Below are 22,767 nucleotides of genomic sequence, written 5' to 3'. Positions count from 1 at the left end.
AAACCCTCAAAATGCCTCCTTTATATAGGCAACAAGTTCATGTACAAATAGGAAAAATAAGCACAAACTTCGCAATGGTTGAGAAGATCGAGTGTCGTGAGTGTGACAAATGGCCGAAACTCATGTATGTTGGTACTTCTTTTGGTAACTTATAATTAAACTCCAAAACGTTTGTTCTTGCTTCCAATTGAGTTCAAATTCTCCGATTGAGCTCAAATTAATCTAAATCACTCCAACTCACCTAAAATAATATAAATGAATTCAAGTGTATAATTACTACACGTAAAATTAGGATAATTTAGCTTCAAAATAACCATAAATTCTATGCATGAAATTGCCTCATAAATTCTTTTATAAAATTCATTGGTAAAGAATTGTTAAAAATTCATTTGTTAATGAATTTTTATACTTGATTTGTTAAATAGTAAGTATGAATCTCATTTTCAATAAAATGAATATTATCGTGAAAACAAACTACAATTAGGAAAATTTTTATAGAAAGAGAAGTCGTAAAGGATAAAGTAAAATGAAATGGTGACGCTGAAAGTATAATTTCAATCTTATGAAATATATCGACTTACTAATATGAAATTCATTTGAAAATTCTTCCTATTTTGTTAAAATTTATTTTAGTTATAACCAATTTCACAAACTTAATTATATTAAAATTATAAATGAACTTTCATTTTAACCAAACACACATGTTATATTTGGTTGAACGCCATAAAATTTTATAGGATTTATTTACAAATCTAAAGTATATGTGTTTGACTGAAATAAGAATTTATTTTAAATTTTATATAATTAAATTTGTAAATTTGGTTGTAACAAAACTAAATTCTAAAAGAATAAATAGAATTTTAAATAAATTTTATTTTAGTAAATCAATATATTTTATAAGATTAGAAAATCACTTTCACCTTTATCATTTCATCTTACTTTCTCTTATGTCCTCTACAAGTTTTTCTTATTATAAATTATTTTCAACAGGATATTTATGTTTATTACAATAAATTATAATTTATTATTTAACACATTGAACTTAAAAATTTAATCGCAAATAAAATAAATTTATCAATAAATTTTAGGGTTGTAAACAAATCAATGAGAGCAGAATTTTGTACTAGCTTGCAAACTAATAACAAGTCCATTAAAAAGTTAGTTTATGAATGGATGGAATCATGAGTCTATAAATAAACCAAGTATTACTAAATTTGAGTTTAATTTGTTAACATTAACGAGCATCTATTATCAACCTCGAGCAAGCATTTATCAAATTAAGCTTTGAGTAATTCACAAAAAGTTTGATTTGGTTATGGTCTTAATAGATTTCAACTAAACACAGCTTAAATAAAATCCATTTTGTAAGTGAGATAAATTGTTGTATGAATTTCAAATAAAAAAAGTATAAGTATTATTCTGATTGGTTCTTTTGAAGGTGCAACTACAAAGGAGCAATAGGTGGACTTGTGAAACATGCGGTGGCAATAGTGATAGTTCAGTATTATATAGTAATTTCAAGCTCTATAAACACTTGATGTACTGAATATTGCTCTTAATCTACTTTTAAGCTCTAGAAATGAAACTCATGTATTGAATATTACTCTTAATATTTGTTCACAGCCAAAAATCAATGACATTCGACCAGAGAATATCTCAAATAAATTTTGAAAGCAAGTTCTACAACTAGCTACAATAATCAAAATACAAGTAAATAATAGTAACAATTTTTAAAGATAACTATCTCGACTGATGGAAGATGAATCACGGAGATAAGTTGTCTAACCACTCTAGGAAAGTAAGTCCGAACTAGAGCCTTCGATTTCATAAGGAAATCTTGTATAATCAAGGGATTACCAATCAGTGAGGACTGAATACTTGTAGAGAGCTAAAAAAAGAAACAAAGATAATTATATTGATTTGATATAAATTTAGAGATGTCTATTAAATAAGATTGTACATGGCTATTTATAGTATTTAAAAATCTAATTGGCTAAATTTAAAAGATCATAGATAATTCTCTTAATTATCACAAATAAATAATAGATATTGTCCTAATTAACACTAACAAGATAAAAATAATATCCTAATTATCATTAAATAATTAATAATTATCTTCTTAAATAAGAAGAGATCTTATTCTCTAATATATTATCTACTAACTAAAGTATAAAAAATACTTAAAAATCATAAAATAGGTCATTTTAAGAATAATAATCAATTTTATAAAGATAGTAATTTATTCGAGAGTCAATAATGACCCTACGCCCGCCCGCCCCACCCCACCCCCCCCGGAAGGTCAAGAAACATTTTGAGAGCATATTCGTCCAGTTCTTAATCGAAGTTTTTATCTAAATTGTTGAAGCTTAAAACAGACCTTGCATGCTTGCAATTCGACCATTATAATCCGAGTTTTTCTTTAAAAACAAATTAGCTGCATATGAGGATAAATTCTTTGGCCAAATAAGTCTACACCCATGCAATCCAGTCTTCATGCCTCAATGCTTATATTTTGGACCCCAATCCATATGTAGAATCACGGAACAATTCATAACACGTACAGTGCTTTTTCATTTAATAAAAATGGTCGTCTTGATTTTACATCATTTTAAAATATTGATCAATACTATCTTGCATGTTCAATTCTGCATATTTATTAGTATTCTCTTTCATGTTTATTAATACTTTGTTCAATGTTCATTAATATTTACTTAAAAGAAATAACCTAAGAATTAGGTTTTCATTACTGTATTCTGATATCAAAAAGAGATACATCAGCCTTATATTTATACTTATATGTAAGACTTTGATAGAAACTAAATAACAACCTCTTAATAGCTAGACTCTAAATTTAAAAGATAAATACTTATCATATCCTAACAACCCTAACAACTCAAAATCTCAACACTCCTCCTCAAGTTGGTGCATAAATATCATACATGCTCAACTTGCCTAGACACTTAAAGAATATGTGACTCGAGACTGCTTTGGTAAGGATATCAGCCAACTAATCTTCAGAACATACTTTAGGTAATTCTATGATATTCTCATCCAACTTCTCTTTGATAAAAAATCTGTCAACCTCTACATGCTTTGTCCGATCATGCTGTACTGGATTATAAGCTATATCACGTGCTGCTTTATTGTCACAATACAATCTAACTGGCTGCCTCAGTGCGTAACCTAAATCTTCCAAAATTTGTTTTAACCATAAGGCTTCACACACACCAACAGCCATTCCTCTGAACTCAGCCTCTGCACTAGACCGGGCAATAACATTTTGCTTCTTGCTTCTCCATGTCACAAGATTTCCACCCACAAATGAAAAATATCCTGCAATTGATCGTCTATCATCGATTGATCCAGCCCAATCACCATCAGTGTAAACCTCTATGTTTTGCCAATCCATATGTTGAGTGAACAAAATTCCTTTTCTAGGTACAGACTTCAAATACCGTAAGATTCTTATGACAGCATTCATATGTCTTTCTCCAGGATTATGCATGAATTGTCTAACAATACTCAAAGCATATGCAAGATCAGGTCTTATGTGAGCTAAACACATTAATCTTCCTACAAGTCTCTGATATTTTCCTTTATCAATGGGTACTTGGTCTACCTCAATGCACAACTTCAGGCCTTCCTCAACTGGTGTATCAACTGGTTGACATGCTGACATTCCAGTTTCATGCAATAAATCCAATGCATACTTCCTTTGGGACAGAAAAATTCCTTTCTTTGATCTTGAAACTTCAATCCCAAGAAAATATTTCAAGCAACCCAGGTCTTTCATTTCAAACTCTTTGGACAAGTATTCTTGTAATGCCTTCCTCTCTTCTGGATCATTTCCTGTAACTACCATGTCATCCACATAGATAATGAGAGCTGTGATCTTCCTATTTGCCTTCTTTATGAATAAGGTATGGTCTCAATTACTCTGATGATATCCAAAAGCTTTCATAGACTTTGAAAATCTCCCAAACCATGCCTGTGGAGATTGTTTCAGTCCATACAATGATTTCTTCAACTTGCAAACTTTCCTATTCTGCATTGTTGACATACATCCAGGTGGAAGCTCCATATAGATTTCTTTGGATAATTCACCATGTAAAAAAGCATTCTTAATATCAAACTGCTGTAATGACCAACCCAAATTTGCAGCCAAGGATAATAACACTCTCACAGTACTGATTTTAGCTACAGGAGAGAAGGTTTCAGTGTAATCAATCCCATAGATTTGAGTGTATCCTTTTGCTACCAATCTTGCTTTGAATCGCTCGATTATGCCATCTGCTTTATACTTTATGGTGTAGACCCAACGACACCCTACTGGTTTCTTTCCTGTTGGACAATCAACAAGCTCCCATGTTTCATTCTTTTGCAAGGCTTTCATTTCATCGTTCATTGCAGCTTTCCATTTTAGATCGGATAAAGCTTCCCGCATTAACGTTAGGAATAGATATGAGATAATTGATTTGACAGTGACCTATTTGATTCTGACAGGTTATGATTCGACACATAATGACTCATTGGGTATTTAACTTTACCAGAAATTTCAGGCTCATAACTACGTTTAGGAATACCTCTGGTGGATCGTTCTGGTAATTGTTTTCTCGGTGGATCGGGTTCAAGAATAGGAATATCTTCAGCAGGTGATTGGCGTGGTATTTCAGCCTGGGATTTAGGGTCTTCTTCACTTGAGAACTCTTCTTCAATCGATGGAGTTAGATCTTCTTGCTCAATACGTATCCAATGATTTTCTGAGTGATCACCAACATCATTATCAACCACTTCATACTCCTCCTGAAAATGATAATCTAATGTCTGAATTTCTTCTTGTCTCTCCTCCAGAAATTCAGACTCAAAATACATCACATCTTCATGAAAGACTACATCTATGGATATGAACATACCTGTACCCCTTTTTATTTATTGCATATCCAAGAAACACACATCTTATTGCTCGAGGAGCAAGCTTATGGCGGTGATGTTTATGAATATATACAAATACTACACAGCCGAAGACACGAGGAAGTAGGTTTGATGTTGATGAAGCAACTATAGTATCATTAAGAACCTGAAAAGGTGTCTGAAAATCAAGAGTCCGTGAAGGACTTCGGTTAATTAAATATGCAGCAGAAGAAAGAGCTTCTCTCCAATATGATAATGGCATTTTTGCATGAAGCAATGATGCATGAACAACTTCTAGTAAATGCCTATTCTTCCTTTAAGCTACCCCATTTTGTTGGGGTGTATAAACACATGTACTTTGATTGACAATTCCATTTTCTTCCAAATAATGCTTCAATTCAGAGTTATGGTATTCACCACCATTATCGCTGCGAAGCACTTGAATTTGTGCATTATATTGAGTCTTAACATGTGTATGAAATTTCTGAAATAATGCACTCACATCACTCTTAGATTTCATTAAGCACACCCAAGTCATCCTTGTGCAATCATCAATAAAAGTAACAAACCAACGAGCCCAAACATCAGAATGAACAATCATAAAAGGTAAATTACCTCTATTAAAACTTGATGAAAAAGAGCTTTGATGACTCTTGGCAAGTTCACAAACATCACAACGAAAAATAGAAACATCAATGTTGTTAAACAAACTAGGAAATAACTTTTTTAAGTAGCCAAAAGAAGCATGCCCTAGTCGTCCATGTTGTAACCAGATTTCTGCTTCATTTTTTTTCCTTCTTTGGACCATCCATTGCAAACGCATGATGCAACTTGGAAGAAGTATTTGATTGCATGTCCAAGTAGTACAAATTCCCTTGCATAATACCACAGCCAATCGTCTACTTCGTTTGGATATCCTTAAAACAACAGAAATTGGGCCAAAAAATAATAATACAAGACAAAACTGATGTTATTTGGGAAACAGATAAAAGGCTGTAATTTAATGATGGAACAATTAAAACTGAGTCTAAATTTAAAGAATTGGTGGCAGTAATAGATCCCTCTCTAATAATTGGAACCTCATTACCATTTGCTATCGAAACAGATTTTTGTAAGGATGGTCTAAGTTTCTTAACCTGTCCAGAATCAAAGGTCATATGATTTGAAGCACCAGAATCAATTATCCATGTATTATCACAAACAGATGTAGAAATATTAAACACCTTACCTTCCTTGCTTGTGGTTGCTACTAATGTTGAAGTTGATTCAACATTGTCCTCACTTGTTTTGGTTTCAGCAACAATGGAAATCAGGAAATTCTTAGCTTTCCTTCTTTGTGATCCTCGATTCTGATCCCACTAATCTGGATAGCCTACAAGCTCAAAGCAACGATCTTTCATGTGGCCTAACTTATTACAATGAGTACATTTTTGTGTGGACTTTCTAATACCAATAGATGTCTTTGACTTGTTGCGAATCACCATAGCAGCAGCATCGGAGTCTCCATAGTCTCTTTTTAATGTTACACGGCGGTTCTCCTCTCGTCAAATCAGGGCATAGCTTTCTCAGGCTCAAGTAGACTCCTGACGTAGGATTTCTCCGCGAACCTGCTCAAAGTGATCATCCAGTCCAGCTAAAAATATATGCACCCGTAGTCATTCAATAGATTTTTGGTACGCAACCACATCATCAGGATCCTTCATGACCACTTTGTCTTTGTGATCCAATTCCTGAAAAATTGCAGTTAGTTCTTCATAATATTCAGAGAGGGATCTTCTATTCTGTTTGGCTGCAAATGCTTTCTGGTTTAAGGCGAAGAGCTGCAACTCATTACTGCCATCATAAAAAGCTTTTGATAAAGCAGTCCAGATCTCATGGGCAGTGGATAAGCGTAAATATCGCTTCATGATCTCTGGACTCATAGACATTAGCAGCCATCTCTTCACCTTTTGGTTTTCAGCATACCACTTTTCATACCCATCCTCTGATTCAGCAGGTGGTTTTATTTTTCCCCGAATATAGGAAAGCTTTTCTCTTTCAGCAATATGCATTTCCATTAGTTGAGACCATACGTCATAATTCGATTCTGTAAGCGTAATTCCTGCATTGAATGCTCCTTCAAATTGAATGATAATAGGTTTCGATCCAGATGGTTCACCATCTCTACCACTCATATTGTTTTTAAGTGTTTCAAAGCCTTTTTTTTTTTTGTAGGCTCTGATACCAACTTGAAAGAAATAACCTAAGAATTAGGTTTTCATTATTATATTCTAATATCAAAAAGAGATACATCAGCCTTATATTTATACTTATATGTAAGACTTTGATAGAAACTAAATAACAACCTCTTAATAGCTATACTCTAAATTTAAAACATAAATACTTATCATATCCTAACAACCCTAACAACTCAAAATCTTAACATTTTTTTCAATGTTTATTACAGCTAATTATTTATTCTTCTTATTGATTCTATATTTATTGCAATATAATTAAATATGGATTTTACTTGTTGAACATAAGTCTTGATTGTGCTCTTTTTTATATTTGAGAAAACGATCCGAGATATCCCGACCTTTGAGCATTTTCACGAATCTACTCTCACCTTTAAAACTTATCAATTTGGTCCACCATATTTGCCTATTATATCATATCTACCCACAAGTGTTTTGGCTTGTGCCACTTATAACATAGCGTCCACACGTGGTTAGAAATGTTTGCCTACATGGCTCAAGACTTGAAAAACCTCAAAACTCACTGTTTCTTCCCTTCAATTTCCCTAATTTTTTCCCCAATTCTAATTTCTAGGGTTTTACAATTACAATACAACTAAAATAACTACTCTATCACTCCCTGAATATACAGTTTTTCATACTTTTGTCTCATTTTGCTCTTTGTTAAATAATTATTTTGGTGTCTTTGTCCCCTCTGTGGTCCACTATTCTTGAAGCTTGTGGCCATGGTCCCCCGGAAGATGGCTCCTTCTAGAAAATAACAACGAAGGTATGCATTTGTTAATACAGTCAATGGGTAAGGCAATGCAAGTGAGGAGTGTTATTCTCGTGGGTATAATAGTGTAGGGAATATGCATTTGGTGAAAAAAATAAGCCATAAACAAAAAATTTAGGGATTTTTGTTAAAGATATTGTCCATTTCGTATATGCATTTGGTATAGCAGTAAAACAGGCATTTGTATTTGGTATTACTACAAAGTGGCTGTAATTTATTATTATATTGCCGCATTACTAATTTAATTGCTGTGTGTATATTTATGCAGTATTTCTATTGAATTTCATCATGGTGGGGCATTGTTTAGTAATCCTATAGTGAAGTATATTGGTGGGTGTAGTGTAAATCTCAGTGGTATTTCTAGTTTCAGTATGGATGATATTGGGGAGATAGTGAAAATATTGGGATATACACATTTCTTGAATGTTGCCTATGAACCCCTTAGGAAATGGAACCCTATAGGGAAGGATCTACACTTAGTTTTTGTTGAGACTGAGGAAGAGTGCAAAAAGACATTTGTAGAAGATTTAAATTATGATTTTTAAAAGTTAATGCTAAAGCTGTAACAATGACTCCAAATTATGGGCAAACAATAACTGAAAATGAGAATCAATATCATAATGACAGTGTAGATGAACCATTGACTGTAGTTGCATTTGAAAATACAAATCAAAATGAAATTGAACCTGAAAGTTTTGTAAATAAAGGGAAAAATAAAGTAGAACCTGAATGTGTGAACAATGTTATTGAGAATGAAGAATCTAGTGAGGATGAAGATTATACCCCTGAAAATGATGAATGTGATGATGAGGATAGCCTATCCTTTGATGTTTCTGATTCAGATGTAGATGAGGAATATCTTATTGCAAAACAGAATCTGAAGGACTTTAGCAAGACTTTAGTTGATAATAGATTTGGGTTGGGATTAGATAGGGACCAAGAGAGAGATGACAGTGGGTTTGTGGGGCTAGTAGCAATACTAGAGTGGATGACAATATGAGTGATAGTAGTAAGTACGATTCTGAGTACCCTCACAGTGATGTTGAGATTGAAACTCTTGTTTCAAGTGATGAGGATGACTAGGGTTTTAGGAAAAAAAAGAGGGAGAAAAAAATAATTTATAATTCTAAATGTAATCATCAAAAGTTAAAGTTTGTACCATGAATGAAATTCACAAATGTAGAACAATTTAGAGGAGTAGTATAGAATTATGCAATTGCAAATGGGTATTGATGTGTGGTGAAAAAGGACTGGGGTAGATAGGATAGAAGCACAATGTAAAGAAAACTGCATTTGAAGAATCTATACTTCAAAAGTTCTAAATGAGAGGACATTCATGGTTAGGACTATTAGACCTAACTATAACTATGCTAGGGTGCAAAAAAATAATATGGCAACTACAAAGTGGCTGGCTGATGAGTTATTAAATGAATTTAGGAAGAAACCAAATTATTCTGTAGCTGAAATGGACTATGATTTGATGATAAAATATGTAATGAAAGTCTCAATATGCTCATGTTATAAGGCAAAAAAGCTAGCTTTAGTGAAGCTTAGAGGATCAATAGAGGTTCATTATGCCAAATTGAGATCCTATATGCATGAATTGAAGAAAGTTGATAGAAAAGGATGTTTTGATCTAGAATACAATATGGAAGAGGATAATTCTATTTTTCAAGGGTTATACATATATTTTTGTGGATTAAGGAAGGGTTTTATGCAGGGATGTAGACCTATCATATCTCCAGATGGTGCATTCTTGAAGAATATACTTGGGGATGCAATTTTAAGTAAAATTGGTCGTGATGATAACAACCAAATGTACCCTATTGCTTGGGCAGCAATGTTGGCTGAGAACGAAAGCACTTGGAGATGGTTCCTAACTAGATTCTTCAATGACTTGTTCATTGACACAGGCATAGGATGGGCCTTCATAAGTGTCCAATAAAATGTTTGTTTATTGCCTATTTTTTCTTTTACTTGAATAAGTTAATAGTTAAATTACTTACACCTAATTTGTTTTGTTGATGCTTATAGGGTCTTATTAAAGTATTACAAGAGTTGGTCCCACATGCTGAAATAAGAAATTGTTCAATACATATTTATGAAAATTAGAAGAAATTGCATAATGGAATTGAACTCAAACAGCTCTTTTGGAAAATAGTATACAGTATATATGAAGCACAATTTATGGCTAATCTGAAGGTATTTAGAGAAGTTGATCCTGAGGCAGAAGATGGATTTATTTCCAAGGATCCAAGAGTGTTCTGTAAAGCATACAAATCCACTCTACCTAAGTGTGACAATATTGACAACAACATTGCTGAGACTTTTAATGGATGGATATGCAAAGCAAAGTTGCTACATATTATTGACATGTTGGAAGAGATTAGATGTGCTTTGATAGAAATGATTAAAATCAAGTCTGACATAATGAAAAATAGTGTGGATGTATTGTGCCCAAGGATTAGAAAGAAGATTGAGAAATTAAAGTGGGAAACCAAATTCTGTATACCAAAGCCAGCTTTGAATGACAAATTTCAGGTTAAAGTATTTGATGAACAGTTTGTGATGTCTCTGCCAGACAGGAGTTGCACATGCAAAGCTTGGCAACTAATTGGAATTTCTTGCATTCATGCAATTTTCAGTATTCATTGGTTGAGGCAGAATATTGATGACTATGTCGATGAATGCTACAAAAAGGTCATGTACTATAAGAAAAAGTAAAGTAAATGTTTAAGACATTTACAAATAGAGCTCTATTTACCAAAGATAGGAAAATAAAAGCATTTCACCTGAGAGGAAGAGGAAGAGGACTTATCCTCACTTTGGTCGGAAGAAGAATCGAAAAGGCTCAATGGGTTCGCAGAAGTATTGGAGAAAGCACTCCTTTGTTTAATTCGTCTTGAACGCCTTACTGTCTTAGAAGCAGAAGAAGCTTTAGCAGCAGCTTTAGGAGGAGGTTTTGGCTTGGACACCTTTGTCTTTAGCGAAGAAAGAGGTCTGATTGAGGAAGGAGCAATTGCTCTTTTGTTAGACATCTTTTGAGTAGCAAGGGTAGCTATAGTCTTCAATTTCTTTTTAGACCAAGGAGCAGGAGATAACCCTTAAAAAAGAAAGGAAGAAAAAATCAAAAGATAGAATATATATATATATATATATATATATATATATATATATATATATACACTAGAGAAATATGCACTTGCCAGCATCAACTCAAGAGTATTAGGAGCAAGACTGGAATAAAGCAAAGGCCACCAAATCTCGAAAGCATAAGTCTCTACTCTAGTGACTAGAATAATGGAGCAAGAAAGAGAACATTGTCATCCTACTAAATCTCGAACAATATCAATAGTTACATGGTCAGGGATAGAGAGAGTAGAAAAGTCAACACAAGGAATCACCTAATAAAATCCTAACTGTTTATTCCATAAACAAGGCAAATATCTCACAAATCATGGAAGAGTAGCAGAAGGAGCATTGGTGAAGCAAAGAGAACCACTAATAACTAATAAACAGCTAGTGGTAAAAGCATAAAAAAGCTTTGTCCTCATATCAAACAAAGCATCCGAATATGAGGCAATACAATGAAACCACCAAGGATTAACCAATGAATCATGGCAGCCTCAAATATCAAGACGCTGGATGAATCTCTTGGTCAAAGAATAAAAAAAGGTAAAGATTCAGCAACTCCCAACGAGGTGGTGACAGACTCTTTTGCTTTGGTTTCTCAATACCACATGTCATAAGAGTGATATTAGACTTTAGGTCTAAAATCTTTGACATTGGATTGGGCAAGGATGAGAAGAATGGAGATTAGAAAAAAGAATTGACCAAGCATATATATGTATGAGGGGGCAATTGTTGAGCCTACGAATAATATGGGCCCAAGGTATAAAAGAAAAAGTCCAAAAGATTAAAAGCCTATAATTATTAATTTAACCAGTTAAATATATTTAAATTAACTAGCTTGGTTGGTTAATAATTGAGGGTAACGTAAAGAAGAGTAGTAGAAAGAAGATAGGCAAGACGGTTATTTCCAATCCCCAAGAACAAGGAGATAATGGGGCTCTTGGCACATAAAGTGGAAAAAAATCTCCAAGTAAACTGAAACATGGGAATCTCTATGAAAAGAGCAAGGCATCACCAAGAATAGGCTTGTACAATAATAACTACACTCCACTATACAAATTTCCAACAAACACATTTCAAAGCTTTAGTTTTTCAAGCCAATTATTACTGAGACATTTTTTTTGTATTTATGTTCCTTCTAAACATTCAATGTATATACAATTTTCCAACAAATTAAATACCAGTTATTTAGCGATCATTTATTATTATTATTCAATTAGTTTTTTCGATGTCTTTTAAGGATCTAAACAAATTATGATAAAAAAGTTTAGAAATTCATAAAAAAATCTGATTAAAAAAGTTATTTAATACGCATTAATTATAAAGGTCGTATATCTACATACATGATGACATGCTCAACATCAAATTTCACAGTTTCTAAAAGCTTATTCATAATCTTAATTTGAACTACTATAATGCCCTTCGTCTTTTTGCAAAGAAATAAGAATTATTATTATTGATAAATAGAAAAATGAATTACTTAATTAATAAAATTTTGAAGCAGAAGTGCATAGAAAAGTTGATTCCAAGTATCAGGAACACCAGCAAGACACCAATGGCTGCAGTCCATATCATTATGGCCACCATGGCCATAGACTGATGGGTGTCCATCTTTTCTTAGCTGTGAAAGTGCTGTGACATTAAGCAAATGGACTGGGTTTGACATGCCACTTATTACTTTCTCCACAACCACCTCTGCTGGATGCTCACCTGCTGGATACTTTGAACCAAACACTGGTTGGTTTTGTCCCTCACAGTATTTTGCCATTGGCTCTCCCCAGTCAGTTCCACTATTCATAGATTTGAGATTTGGAGAGAAACATTAACTTCATCTTAATATTATTTAGAATATATAACGGGGAGAAATATAAAAACAGGACATGTTTATATGAAATATAAAATTAGAATCATTAGCAAATCAACTCATACAATCTGATTCTTGTAAATTATATGAAAAAAATAATCATGTGCTGAGAAAATTCAAGATTGGCTTTAAAGATATAGAAAAGGTTTAGGGTAAAACTTGAGCATCCATCAACTTACTTATTATGATCTGGTGAAACACCCTGAAAGAAGACAATGGTTTTTGTGGGATTGACATTGGTGTCAACCCATTCAGCCCATGTACTCAATGCTTTCTCATATGCTACCAATCGATCCATGTCTTGGTAAATGCTGTTCCCCTCCTGAATAAATTTCCATCTATAAAAAATAAAAACAAGACAAGAAATCACAAGTTGTCTCTTTTATGAATCAAAGGAATTTTACCAAGAACAAAGGAATACAAAAGATAGGTGTAATGTAATGCCACTACCTGGAAGTGAGGTACTTACTAATCATCAGGTAAAACTTATTATTATTAAAGATTAACCAGTGTGTAAAAGTCAGTTTCTATAGTAAATTTTTTTAAAATATACCAAAATTAACAAAAAGTTTTATTTTTACTATCTAAACATTTATTTTTAAATAATACAGTTTTTTTAAATTTTTTAAATTTACACTGTAATATTTTTTAATTATTTTTTAATTCTTGTTTGATTTTCTTATTAAGAAATTATTGAAAAAAATAAAAATCAACTAAAACCGTGAATTTAAGAAAATGTTAAAATTGTATTTTTTTATTTTTTAACATAGTAAAAAATAAAAAAATTGTAAATTTAATAATATATATATGTATATATTTCCATTTTTATATGAATAGAAGGATTTGATGTTGATTCATCTTCATGCAGGCTCATTTAAAGATATGTAATGACTATAAATTCCAGGATCTACCAATATAATTAGAAGAAAAAATAAGTGTGACATACGGTTGTTTCCTTCCGGTATGAAGCCACCAATGCCATGAGTTGAAGATCAATAAATCAATATCTTTCCACAACTTTCCACCTTCAATGGAGTTGAGTTTCAGAACAGCGCCAATGCTTGTATTAACAATGTCAACTAGAAATGCATTGCGGGAGAACATTACTTTTGCTTTATATTCCTGCAAACAAAAAAAAATTGTATATAATGCCTCTAACCACATACATAGTTTCTTGGAAAAATAATTATTACCCCTTTGAGATATGCTAAAATTTTACAAGTCCAATCCTGCATTTGTAAAAGTGAATTAGTACTCCTTTTGACGTTTGTTTTCGTTAACTGTTATCCACTTTCGTCTATTTTTTCTGTTAGTTAACTGATCAAAAGGTTTAATCGACTAAAAGAAAGTTCAATTTTTGTCCTTAAATTTATTATCAAGTATCAAACTTGTTCAAAATTTAATTTTTATTAAATTAATATTTAAAATTATTTTTTTAGAATAATCTAAGTATCAAGTTCATCTAGAATAATATAATTTTATTTTTAGTCTAATATTTATAACTCTAATTTCTTAACAAAATTTCTTTAAAGATAAAAATATGAAATTTTAATATATGATCTATCCTTTGAACATAATAGGTCATGTTAGACTATGTGATTCAAGCATACTAAGTAATCAAATGAACATAATAAAATTAGTCTCGAAGTTCTAATTGACATATAATAATTTAGAGCACATTTATATTGAGATTTAATTACTTAAAAATACTAGTAATAATCAAATTGGATAATTTAAGCATACAAAGACATCTAACATGAAATCAAACTTTGAATTTATAATTAAGCATAAAGAAATAATGGAGAATATGTAGTTTTTTTAGTTTTCCAAAATAATTAAATACTTATTTTTATTCTTCATAGTAACTATTAAATTCTAATGAATAAATTCAACTTATATTATATTAAATCAAATTAGAGAATTATATGTCCCATGAAAGTATTAAGTTATGGATAAAATTTTAGGTTATTCAAATTTAGAAAATTTTGGAATGTTACACATATTGATAAAATTTGTAATATAAAAAATAATGAGTTGTATCAATTAAAAAATATTAGTTTTCAAAATATAATATTAAATTATTCTAAGACAAAAGGAATCTTTCATTGAAATCTAATAATAACTTAATCTTAAACGAGTATGATATTTGAAAATAAGTTCAAGAATTAAATTGAATTTTTTTAATTAATTAAACTCTTTGATCAATTGACTAATAGAAAAAATAGACCGAAAAAGATAACAGTTGATGGAAACAAACATCCAGTGGGATATAGATTCACTTTTAAAAATGCATAGTTGAACTTATAAATTTTGACAAAGTTCAGGATGGTAATAGTAATTTTTCCTATTTTCTTTATAGGTTAAATACTATTTACCTCCTAATATTTGGTCTAATACACAAGTTCCATGTGTTTCTTTTATTAAATAAATTCTTTTTTAAATTTTAATAAAACTAACTATCATTCTCTTTTCATTTCAATCAAAGACTAACCTGATAATTTAATATTATAATTTGATCATTGGATTTATTATCAAATTAGAATAAAATCTTCTTTTTAGCGAATGTTAGTTTTAACATCTAATTAAAATAATAAATTTAATATTTTTTACTTGTTTGTTTCTTTTATTTTTAGCATAATTTAATTCTAAAAAATTTAAACATATTAAAAATACTTATATTTTTTTAATGTTATAAATCACTATATAATTTAGTTTTAAATTTCTAAATAAAATAAATAGATAAAAATTATTTTTTTATTAGACGCTAAAATTAGCTATATTAAAAATAAAAATTTTACTCGTATTAATTTTATTTGAATAGTGGATAAAAAGCTTCAATTTTAACTTACAAAATTATCATATGATCTTGTTCATTGACAATGAACTTGTCAATTTTGATTTTTTTTTTTATGAAACTAATTGGAATCTAAATTATTTCATTATATTAAAACATGACTATTTAACTTAATCTTTATATTTAATATAATTTAACTTTAATATATAATAAAAAATGACAATATAATGATATTTTTTAACTAAAGTATTTTATTTTATATAAATACTTCAATTGATGCAGCAAGATTTAAAAGAAAAATGAAAACTAATACTTCAATTTACTAATAAAATTCATTAAAAGTGATTATGAATAATATGGTGAAAATTAATGGCTCTTGGAAAATTAAATTATATACTAAATTAGTGTAGTGGGAAGAAACTGAACTCGTTATCGAACGAATCGAAAATAGATCATACTTTGTAATCCTAACACATAAAAGGAAGAAAAACCAAAAGGAAAATCTAAAAATAGTAAAATATTCGAAACGTGTGGCATCAAAAGATTGAGTTTTGACTCTGAAATTGTTAATTTTATATACTTCTGATTTTGTTAAAATTCTAAATACACTTAATGTATACAGTAATAATTAACAACAATAATCTAGTTAGTAACTTGTTAAAAATATTTAAACTGAAAAGAATAAATATTAATTATATTATTATCTAAATTAAAATTATTTTATAAATGATGATTTGAAGAAAAAATGTTTGTAATCTTTCTTAAATATGAAGTGCTTTCGGATATTGATAATTTATATTTATTTTTAAAATAAAAAATTACAAAAGACAATTATAAGTAAAAGATAAAAACATCAATTGAAATATTAAATTTTATATAAAAGACATAATTTTTCAAAATTTATAGATAATTTATAGAATATGATTAGTTATTTTTATTACGGTAGTTTTAACTGGAAAAAGTTATAAAATTTAAATTAATAATTTTATTTGTATTTAAGTATATTAAAAAGAACGAAATAACTTAGTTGTATAATCAATTAAAAAGTTTTATTTTTTTAATTTAAATATAAGAATTTAATTAATAATTTTATATTTCAAAAATAAGTATAATAACTGTTAAAATATTATCTATATTAATAAAGCTACAAATTAAATATTGCCTTGGAGCAAAAATTTGAACTTCTATTGGGTAGTTTCTGAAGAAGTATCAGAAAGAATTCAAATTAATCCCATATTCTATTGTATGAATATTTTTTTGTAGAAATAGAAAAAAAATCGCCTTATCCATCGAAAAAATGAGATTTTCGTGGATACAGCGCAAAAAGAATTTAACCAAATTTACCTGTGGCTAAGTGATCCTATTCACATTGGACCTAATGCCCAAGTGGTATGGAACTATTATTGTTTCCCATAAAAGAAGATTAAAAGCGGAAATGACTTTACAAAAACATTTCTTGGAAAGACTGTCAGAAATTTATTTTATGTCGTTTAGTAACACAGAGAATATTAGAAAGAAAAATTATATTCTAGAATTTAAACTGAATAGATAATATTACTTTCTTCTCAATAAAATAATACAGTATTTAAAATTTATAAAAATTATAAATCTTAAATTTATATTTAAACATAAAAATATTTTTCTAAAATAGCCAAGTTAAAAATTTCTGATGATGGTCTGTTGTCGATTGTAGTCGTCAAGATTTATGAGAAGGGATTGTTTATAATTTTTGTATCAATTGACTTAATATTTATACATAAATCTCTTTGAGTTTTATAACTTTGTAAGAATTTATAAAACTTAAGAAAATAATTTCTCTTTTTAAAGTTGCAAGTTATTTTTTAATTAAGACGTAAATTTTTAAAATAAAGAGTAATTTTCTTTAAAATAAATTATTTCTTTTTCATATTAAAATAAGTATTTTTCATAAATTAAATTTATGCACTAAAATACAAAAAAATATTATTTTTTGCTAAACAAAGGAGCTTCATATCATTCCAATAATCATGCTTTTTCTCTTTTATAGAGATATATTTAGGAGTCTAATTCATCATTTTTTTATCTAAAATAATTTAAAAGTCATATTTTTCTTTTTAAATTTAAGAGGAAAAAATGATTCTTAAGTATATTTTATTATTTTTTTAAACTTCTATCTTTAAATTTATTTTTTTCTTTATGTATTATTTTTTTTATTAATAAGAAATTGATTAGAAAATAAAATAGAAAGTGTTGTTAAAAACACATATTTTTTATTCAAATAATAAATTATTTATAATTTTATAAGAACGTATATAAAAAGTATTATTAGGAGTGGTGCAAGTAAATAAGAAAAAGAAAGTATATACTGACCGGAAAAGAGAAGATGGAGAGGCCACCAGTTCTGATATTGGTGTATTTAGCATTAGGCACAGCTACATGAAGCATACATGTGAGAGATTGCCATTGGTTCAAACTTAGTGAATCTCCCACAAACATTATGCTTTTCCCTTCAAGTTTTGATAACAGATCTCCACCGTTAAACCTGCATCATCAATTCTTCAAAAAGATTGATGGACCTATTGAAACTGATCCGAATTTTGCTCTTAAGTAACACATAGAAAATTTATCCGAATTTTGTCTTAGTTATCTCATTAACATACATAGTTATTTTGTATTCTTTGAATGGAATTTTTATTTTTTAAGTTTCAGGTTTGATTCGCCCTCTAGTTATTAATTACTAATACTGATAAGAGTTTGTCATATTTATAGTGAGCAATATATACAAAATAATTGCTTTATATTATGTAGTCCACCAATCTAATTAACTCTAATAAATAAATAAATAAAAGTTTGAATAGAATTGGTTCAGGTTTTATAATTTTTATTGCTAATTTTTGTTGTTATAATATTGTATTTAGAGTTATATTTTCAAAATATTGAAAATATAAATTTTACATTAAATCTTTAATTTAGTAATTCTTTGGTATTTTATTTTTTTACTAGATTATATCACTTTATGTAATATCAAATAACTCATTTACTATTTCTAATATATAGAAGTATGTATTAAATGATATTTCCTAATAATGATAATTTTTTCTTTTAGAATTCGAATATAAAACTTTATTGAATCTGACATATACACCTATCATGGAGTTAAGCTTTTAGATAGAAAAAAGATGATAGTTGGTATATGTATAGATAGATGAAAGGATATGAACAACATATGTGTTATCTTCTTAAAATAAGATGAGTGGTTTTGCATTAAGTCAATAGAAATAATTAATGAGAGCCCATTTCTTCTCAAAATAATAATAATAATAATAATGAGAACCCATTTGCGTTTGGACCCCAAAATAATAATAATAATAACAATATATATTAATGCTTAAAATTAAAGTGTCTGATTTTGAAGGACTAAAGTGTTTTAAAACATTAAAAATCAGGGAAATCATTTCTTTTATTTAAGGAATTAAGAGTAGGTATTTAGTTAAAATTTTGATGTTAAGGGCTAAAGTACAATAAAAATGGTATATGTTTATAAGTAATGACTAAACTATAAAACTGCTATTAGAATCATATTGACTATAATACTATTTTTTTTAAGCATAGACCAAAATGTTTATTAAAATAAAGTTAGCAATTAACAATTTAATAAACAAAGGGATAACATTAGATGAAAGAAATATAGAGAAGAAATTTATAAATAAGCTTTATCTACTACATTATATTTAAATGAAAAAAAAAGAAGCTAACTATATAGTGGCATGCATCCATTTTTATTAATGACATAATTATATTAGTTAATGTATAATCATGATAATTAAAATTCAACTCATAACACTTAACAAATAATAATATATGTTTTGTTTGCATATGAGATGTTAGATAGAATTTATTTAAAAATTAATTTTAAAAAGGCACAAATTGGAACACTTTTTTTAGAGTACATAGTTTAAAAAAGTCACTCACTATAATCCCATTTAAACAAATCGTGCACATTTTACATTGATCACTTCCTGAAGCAAATACAAATTAGTTCACACAGCCTTTTCAAAGAGAGGACCACTTACTTAATGGTTATGTGTCGTTTTATGATTATTATTTGTAAATCATATAAGTATAATAATTCCTTCACCAGATGGATTAGAGTAAGTGAAAGAACAATTTAGACAATTGACAACTTAACTGTCAATCTGGACCCCCTAATAAATAATTATTCATTATCTGTAATACATTAATTATAATTAAGGAAAATATATAATAATAATAATAATGATTCTGCTAGCAAATTCACAACTATATACTTCTCATTCTATCTAACTTTTATATTTTTAAGAAAATATTTATTTATTTTTTATATATATCCCTATTTATTTATCAAAATAATAAATAATAATTATATTTTTATTAATTTTATATAATATAATATGCGTTAAGCATTCAAGATTAAAATATAAAATACTCATAATACACATATATCATTTTTATATTTATTATGGTATATATAAAAAATATAAATCTTTAAAAATAAAAAATTAAGTTTTCAAAATATAAGAATGCATGGATTCAATAGCCAATGACACCGCTCTAGTGAACTCGTTATGTAATTTTTTTTAAGGGTAAGCAAAACTTATAAAAAATAGAAGACTGAATTGAATCATCGATTGGTTTAATTCGGTTTAATTTGGCTTAGTTTTGAGTAAAAGATAGAGTTTTATAAAACTAATATTATAATATTTTCACCAAAATTTAAATTTCCTATAAAATATCAAAGAGAATTTTATCTTATTTACTTATTATAGTCTAGATAAATTATTTTTTGCTATATATTGAAAACATGGTTTTTCTTAAAATAATTATTTTAAAGATATAAAATCTATTATTTAATTTAAAAATTAAAAATTAAAAATTTTTACTCAACTGATTCGGCTTATTCATCTCTAGTTTTTGAAGCTATAATTAGTCAAAGAAAATATGTCTAATGAAGGATGCTTAATTTATAAAATTAATAAACAATAGATGATAACTAATATATATAAAATAAAGTACAACCAAAATTAGTAATATTTTATAAAGGAAACACAAATAAATATACATACTTATAAACACATACAAAAGACACTAAGGTAAGATCCTATATATTATCATAGTCATAGAGACATCATATCCCACAAGTTTAGGTAGTAAAAAGTGCAAAAACGAATTTGCCTTTTTCGCCTTTTGCTCATAATTTCCTCTAGAAAACAAAATAAAACCTATAGATGGTCTTACTCTTCTTCCTTCCCATAATTAAAAGTTGTCTATTCCTATGTCACCATTTGCATACTATTGTCCCTCTCACGTGAAGTAAAAGGATCAATTCAATAAGCCCATTCATTCATACATGTATATACCACACAATCTATTGCCCAATATCCTATATCACATGAAGATTACCCACTAACCATAAAGTTCAACAGAAAATGCACATGAAGCTGCTAATAGCTAATGCAAATGTTGACGACGACCCATTAAGCATTCTAAAGTTCTCAAGTTAGTATTAGACAAAAGATTATGAAAGAATATATAAATATATATGTATTACCTTGGGAAGGTGCAGGAAGTAGGTTGCCATCTGTATTTTAGAAAGTCTTTATCTGGTCGACCATTTTTCAGACAATCAAACTCCTTTTCAATGAATGGACATTGAGAGGAATCATAGAGAGGATATGACTCATCACGAACCCAACTTCCTTCAAATATATCACACCCTTTATTTCCTGTTACTTCTACCTTCAGGAATCCATAACTATGGTGCACTAGAGAAAGCACAAGAAAGAATAGTAATATTGCACCAGTAGTAAAAGAACCCATTTGAGAGAGAGAGAAGAGAAGATGGGGAAGAGTTGCTGAACTCAAATATGAGTATGATGCTGCATAAAGAAGAGAATTATATATAGATATATAGATATATAGATATATAGACAGGTGGCTTTTTGGTCTTATAAGGTTTGCCTTTAAATGTGATATATAATAATCTTCTCAAAATAGATAAATATTGAGAATTTGAGATTTTCCTAGTTGTGATAATAAAGAATCAATGGATGAAAATGGTAACTTTGGGAGGCTATTCAGTTGTAAAAGACAGTGAGAAGCTATATATGAACTTGATCCGCCGTGCTATTAAAATACTAATCTAAACATTCATCAAATAAAATTATGAGAATTGGTTCAATTTTTTTTATATCAGTCTTATTTTTAAAAATAATTATTTTATTAAGTTTTTAATTGTCTTGTTAATCTTAGAAATAAGGTTGATATATAAAAATGGAATTGAATATCATTATTTTATTGGATGAGTGTGGGCGGCGGCTTTGGGCGTGCATCCAAATGTCTCTAGTGACTATAGCACCGTAAGATTTTTCAACCTAATCAGGAACACATTAACTAGTCACAGAAACTAGCGCAGAGATGGAGTCACCATCGAATAATTTTTCGAGACATTTTTACTAATTTGAATGGCGTACTAGATTCCATTATAAAATTTCGCCACATTTAGAAATGGATCCGAAAGCCAACTTCCTTATTTGTGTATTTTAGTCTTTAATCTTATTATTTAAGAAGCTATTTCCTATAAATGCGATAGTTTATATTTATAAGTATTCATTACATCAATGTATATATATTTATAAGTATTCATTACAGCATGTAAGGTTCTCTTAAGTCTAGTCTATTTTATTAAGCCCAACTCATATTTAATTTATTAACCTTTATTACTAATTAATTATGTATAATATTTTTTCTAGTCTAGCCCAGTTGCAAATTATGCTTTAATTTCAGCCTTTTAAATTTAGATGGACTACTTTTTTTGTTGAGATCCAATTATGTATTCTTAAATTTTAATGTGACCCAATTAATCTATTTAAAAACATAGCAAGGCCCGCTAGGTCTATGTTAGTTTTAGATTTAATCCAATTACCATTTAATTAACCTAATGGACTACAATTCTCATGTTGGATCCAATTCTTAGGGTCTAGAGTCTACATGTATAGTTTTAATTAGGCAAATCACATTTCAGCTATTTGGCATATATCAA

General features: G+C 28.9%; 3 protein-coding genes across 3 annotated transcripts; 1 reads left to right on the top strand and 2 right to left on the bottom strand.

Annotated features, from left to right (window-relative positions):
* Positions 1–6,490: 6,490 nt before the first annotated feature.
* Positions 6,491–7,086, bottom strand: LOC125370186. Its single transcript, XM_048374894.1, has 2 exons — positions 6,858–7,086; positions 6,491–6,641 (listed from the first exon to the last, which is right to left on the bottom strand). Exons 1-2 carry the CDS (start codon positions 7,083–7,085, stop codon positions 6,567–6,569), a joined length of 303 nt encoding a protein of 100 aa, XP_048230851.1. The 5' UTR covers position 7,086; the 3' UTR covers positions 6,491–6,566.
* A 2,224-nt stretch (positions 7,087–9,310) lies between these two features.
* LOC125369992 lies at positions 9,311–10,644 on the top strand. Its single transcript, XM_048373536.1, has 2 exons — positions 9,311–9,833; positions 10,082–10,644. The coding sequence occupies exons 1-2, from the start codon at positions 9,311–9,313 to the stop codon at positions 10,642–10,644; spliced, it is 1,086 nt and encodes a 361-aa protein (XP_048229493.1).
* Positions 10,645–12,340: 1,696 nt separating this feature from the next.
* Positions 12,341–21,665, bottom strand: LOC8276921 (protein trichome birefringence-like 43). The gene is made up of 5 exons (XM_048373711.1): positions 21,277–21,665; positions 18,060–18,231; positions 13,863–14,038; positions 13,096–13,254; positions 12,341–12,842 (listed from the first exon to the last, which is right to left on the bottom strand). The coding sequence occupies exons 1-5, from the start codon at positions 21,543–21,545 to the stop codon at positions 12,533–12,535; spliced, it is 1,086 nt and encodes a 361-aa protein (XP_048229668.1). The 5' UTR covers positions 21,546–21,665; the 3' UTR covers positions 12,341–12,532.
* Positions 21,666–22,767: the final 1,102 nt, after the last annotated feature.

Source organism: Ricinus communis, chromosome 5 (genome assembly GCF_019578655.1).
Source record: "Ricinus communis isolate WT05 ecotype wild-type chromosome 5, ASM1957865v1, whole genome shotgun sequence".
In the NCBI taxonomy this organism is placed as follows: Eukaryota; Viridiplantae; Streptophyta; class Magnoliopsida; order Malpighiales; family Euphorbiaceae; genus Ricinus; species Ricinus communis.
This window is presented reverse-complemented; position numbering and strand designations above follow the sequence as displayed.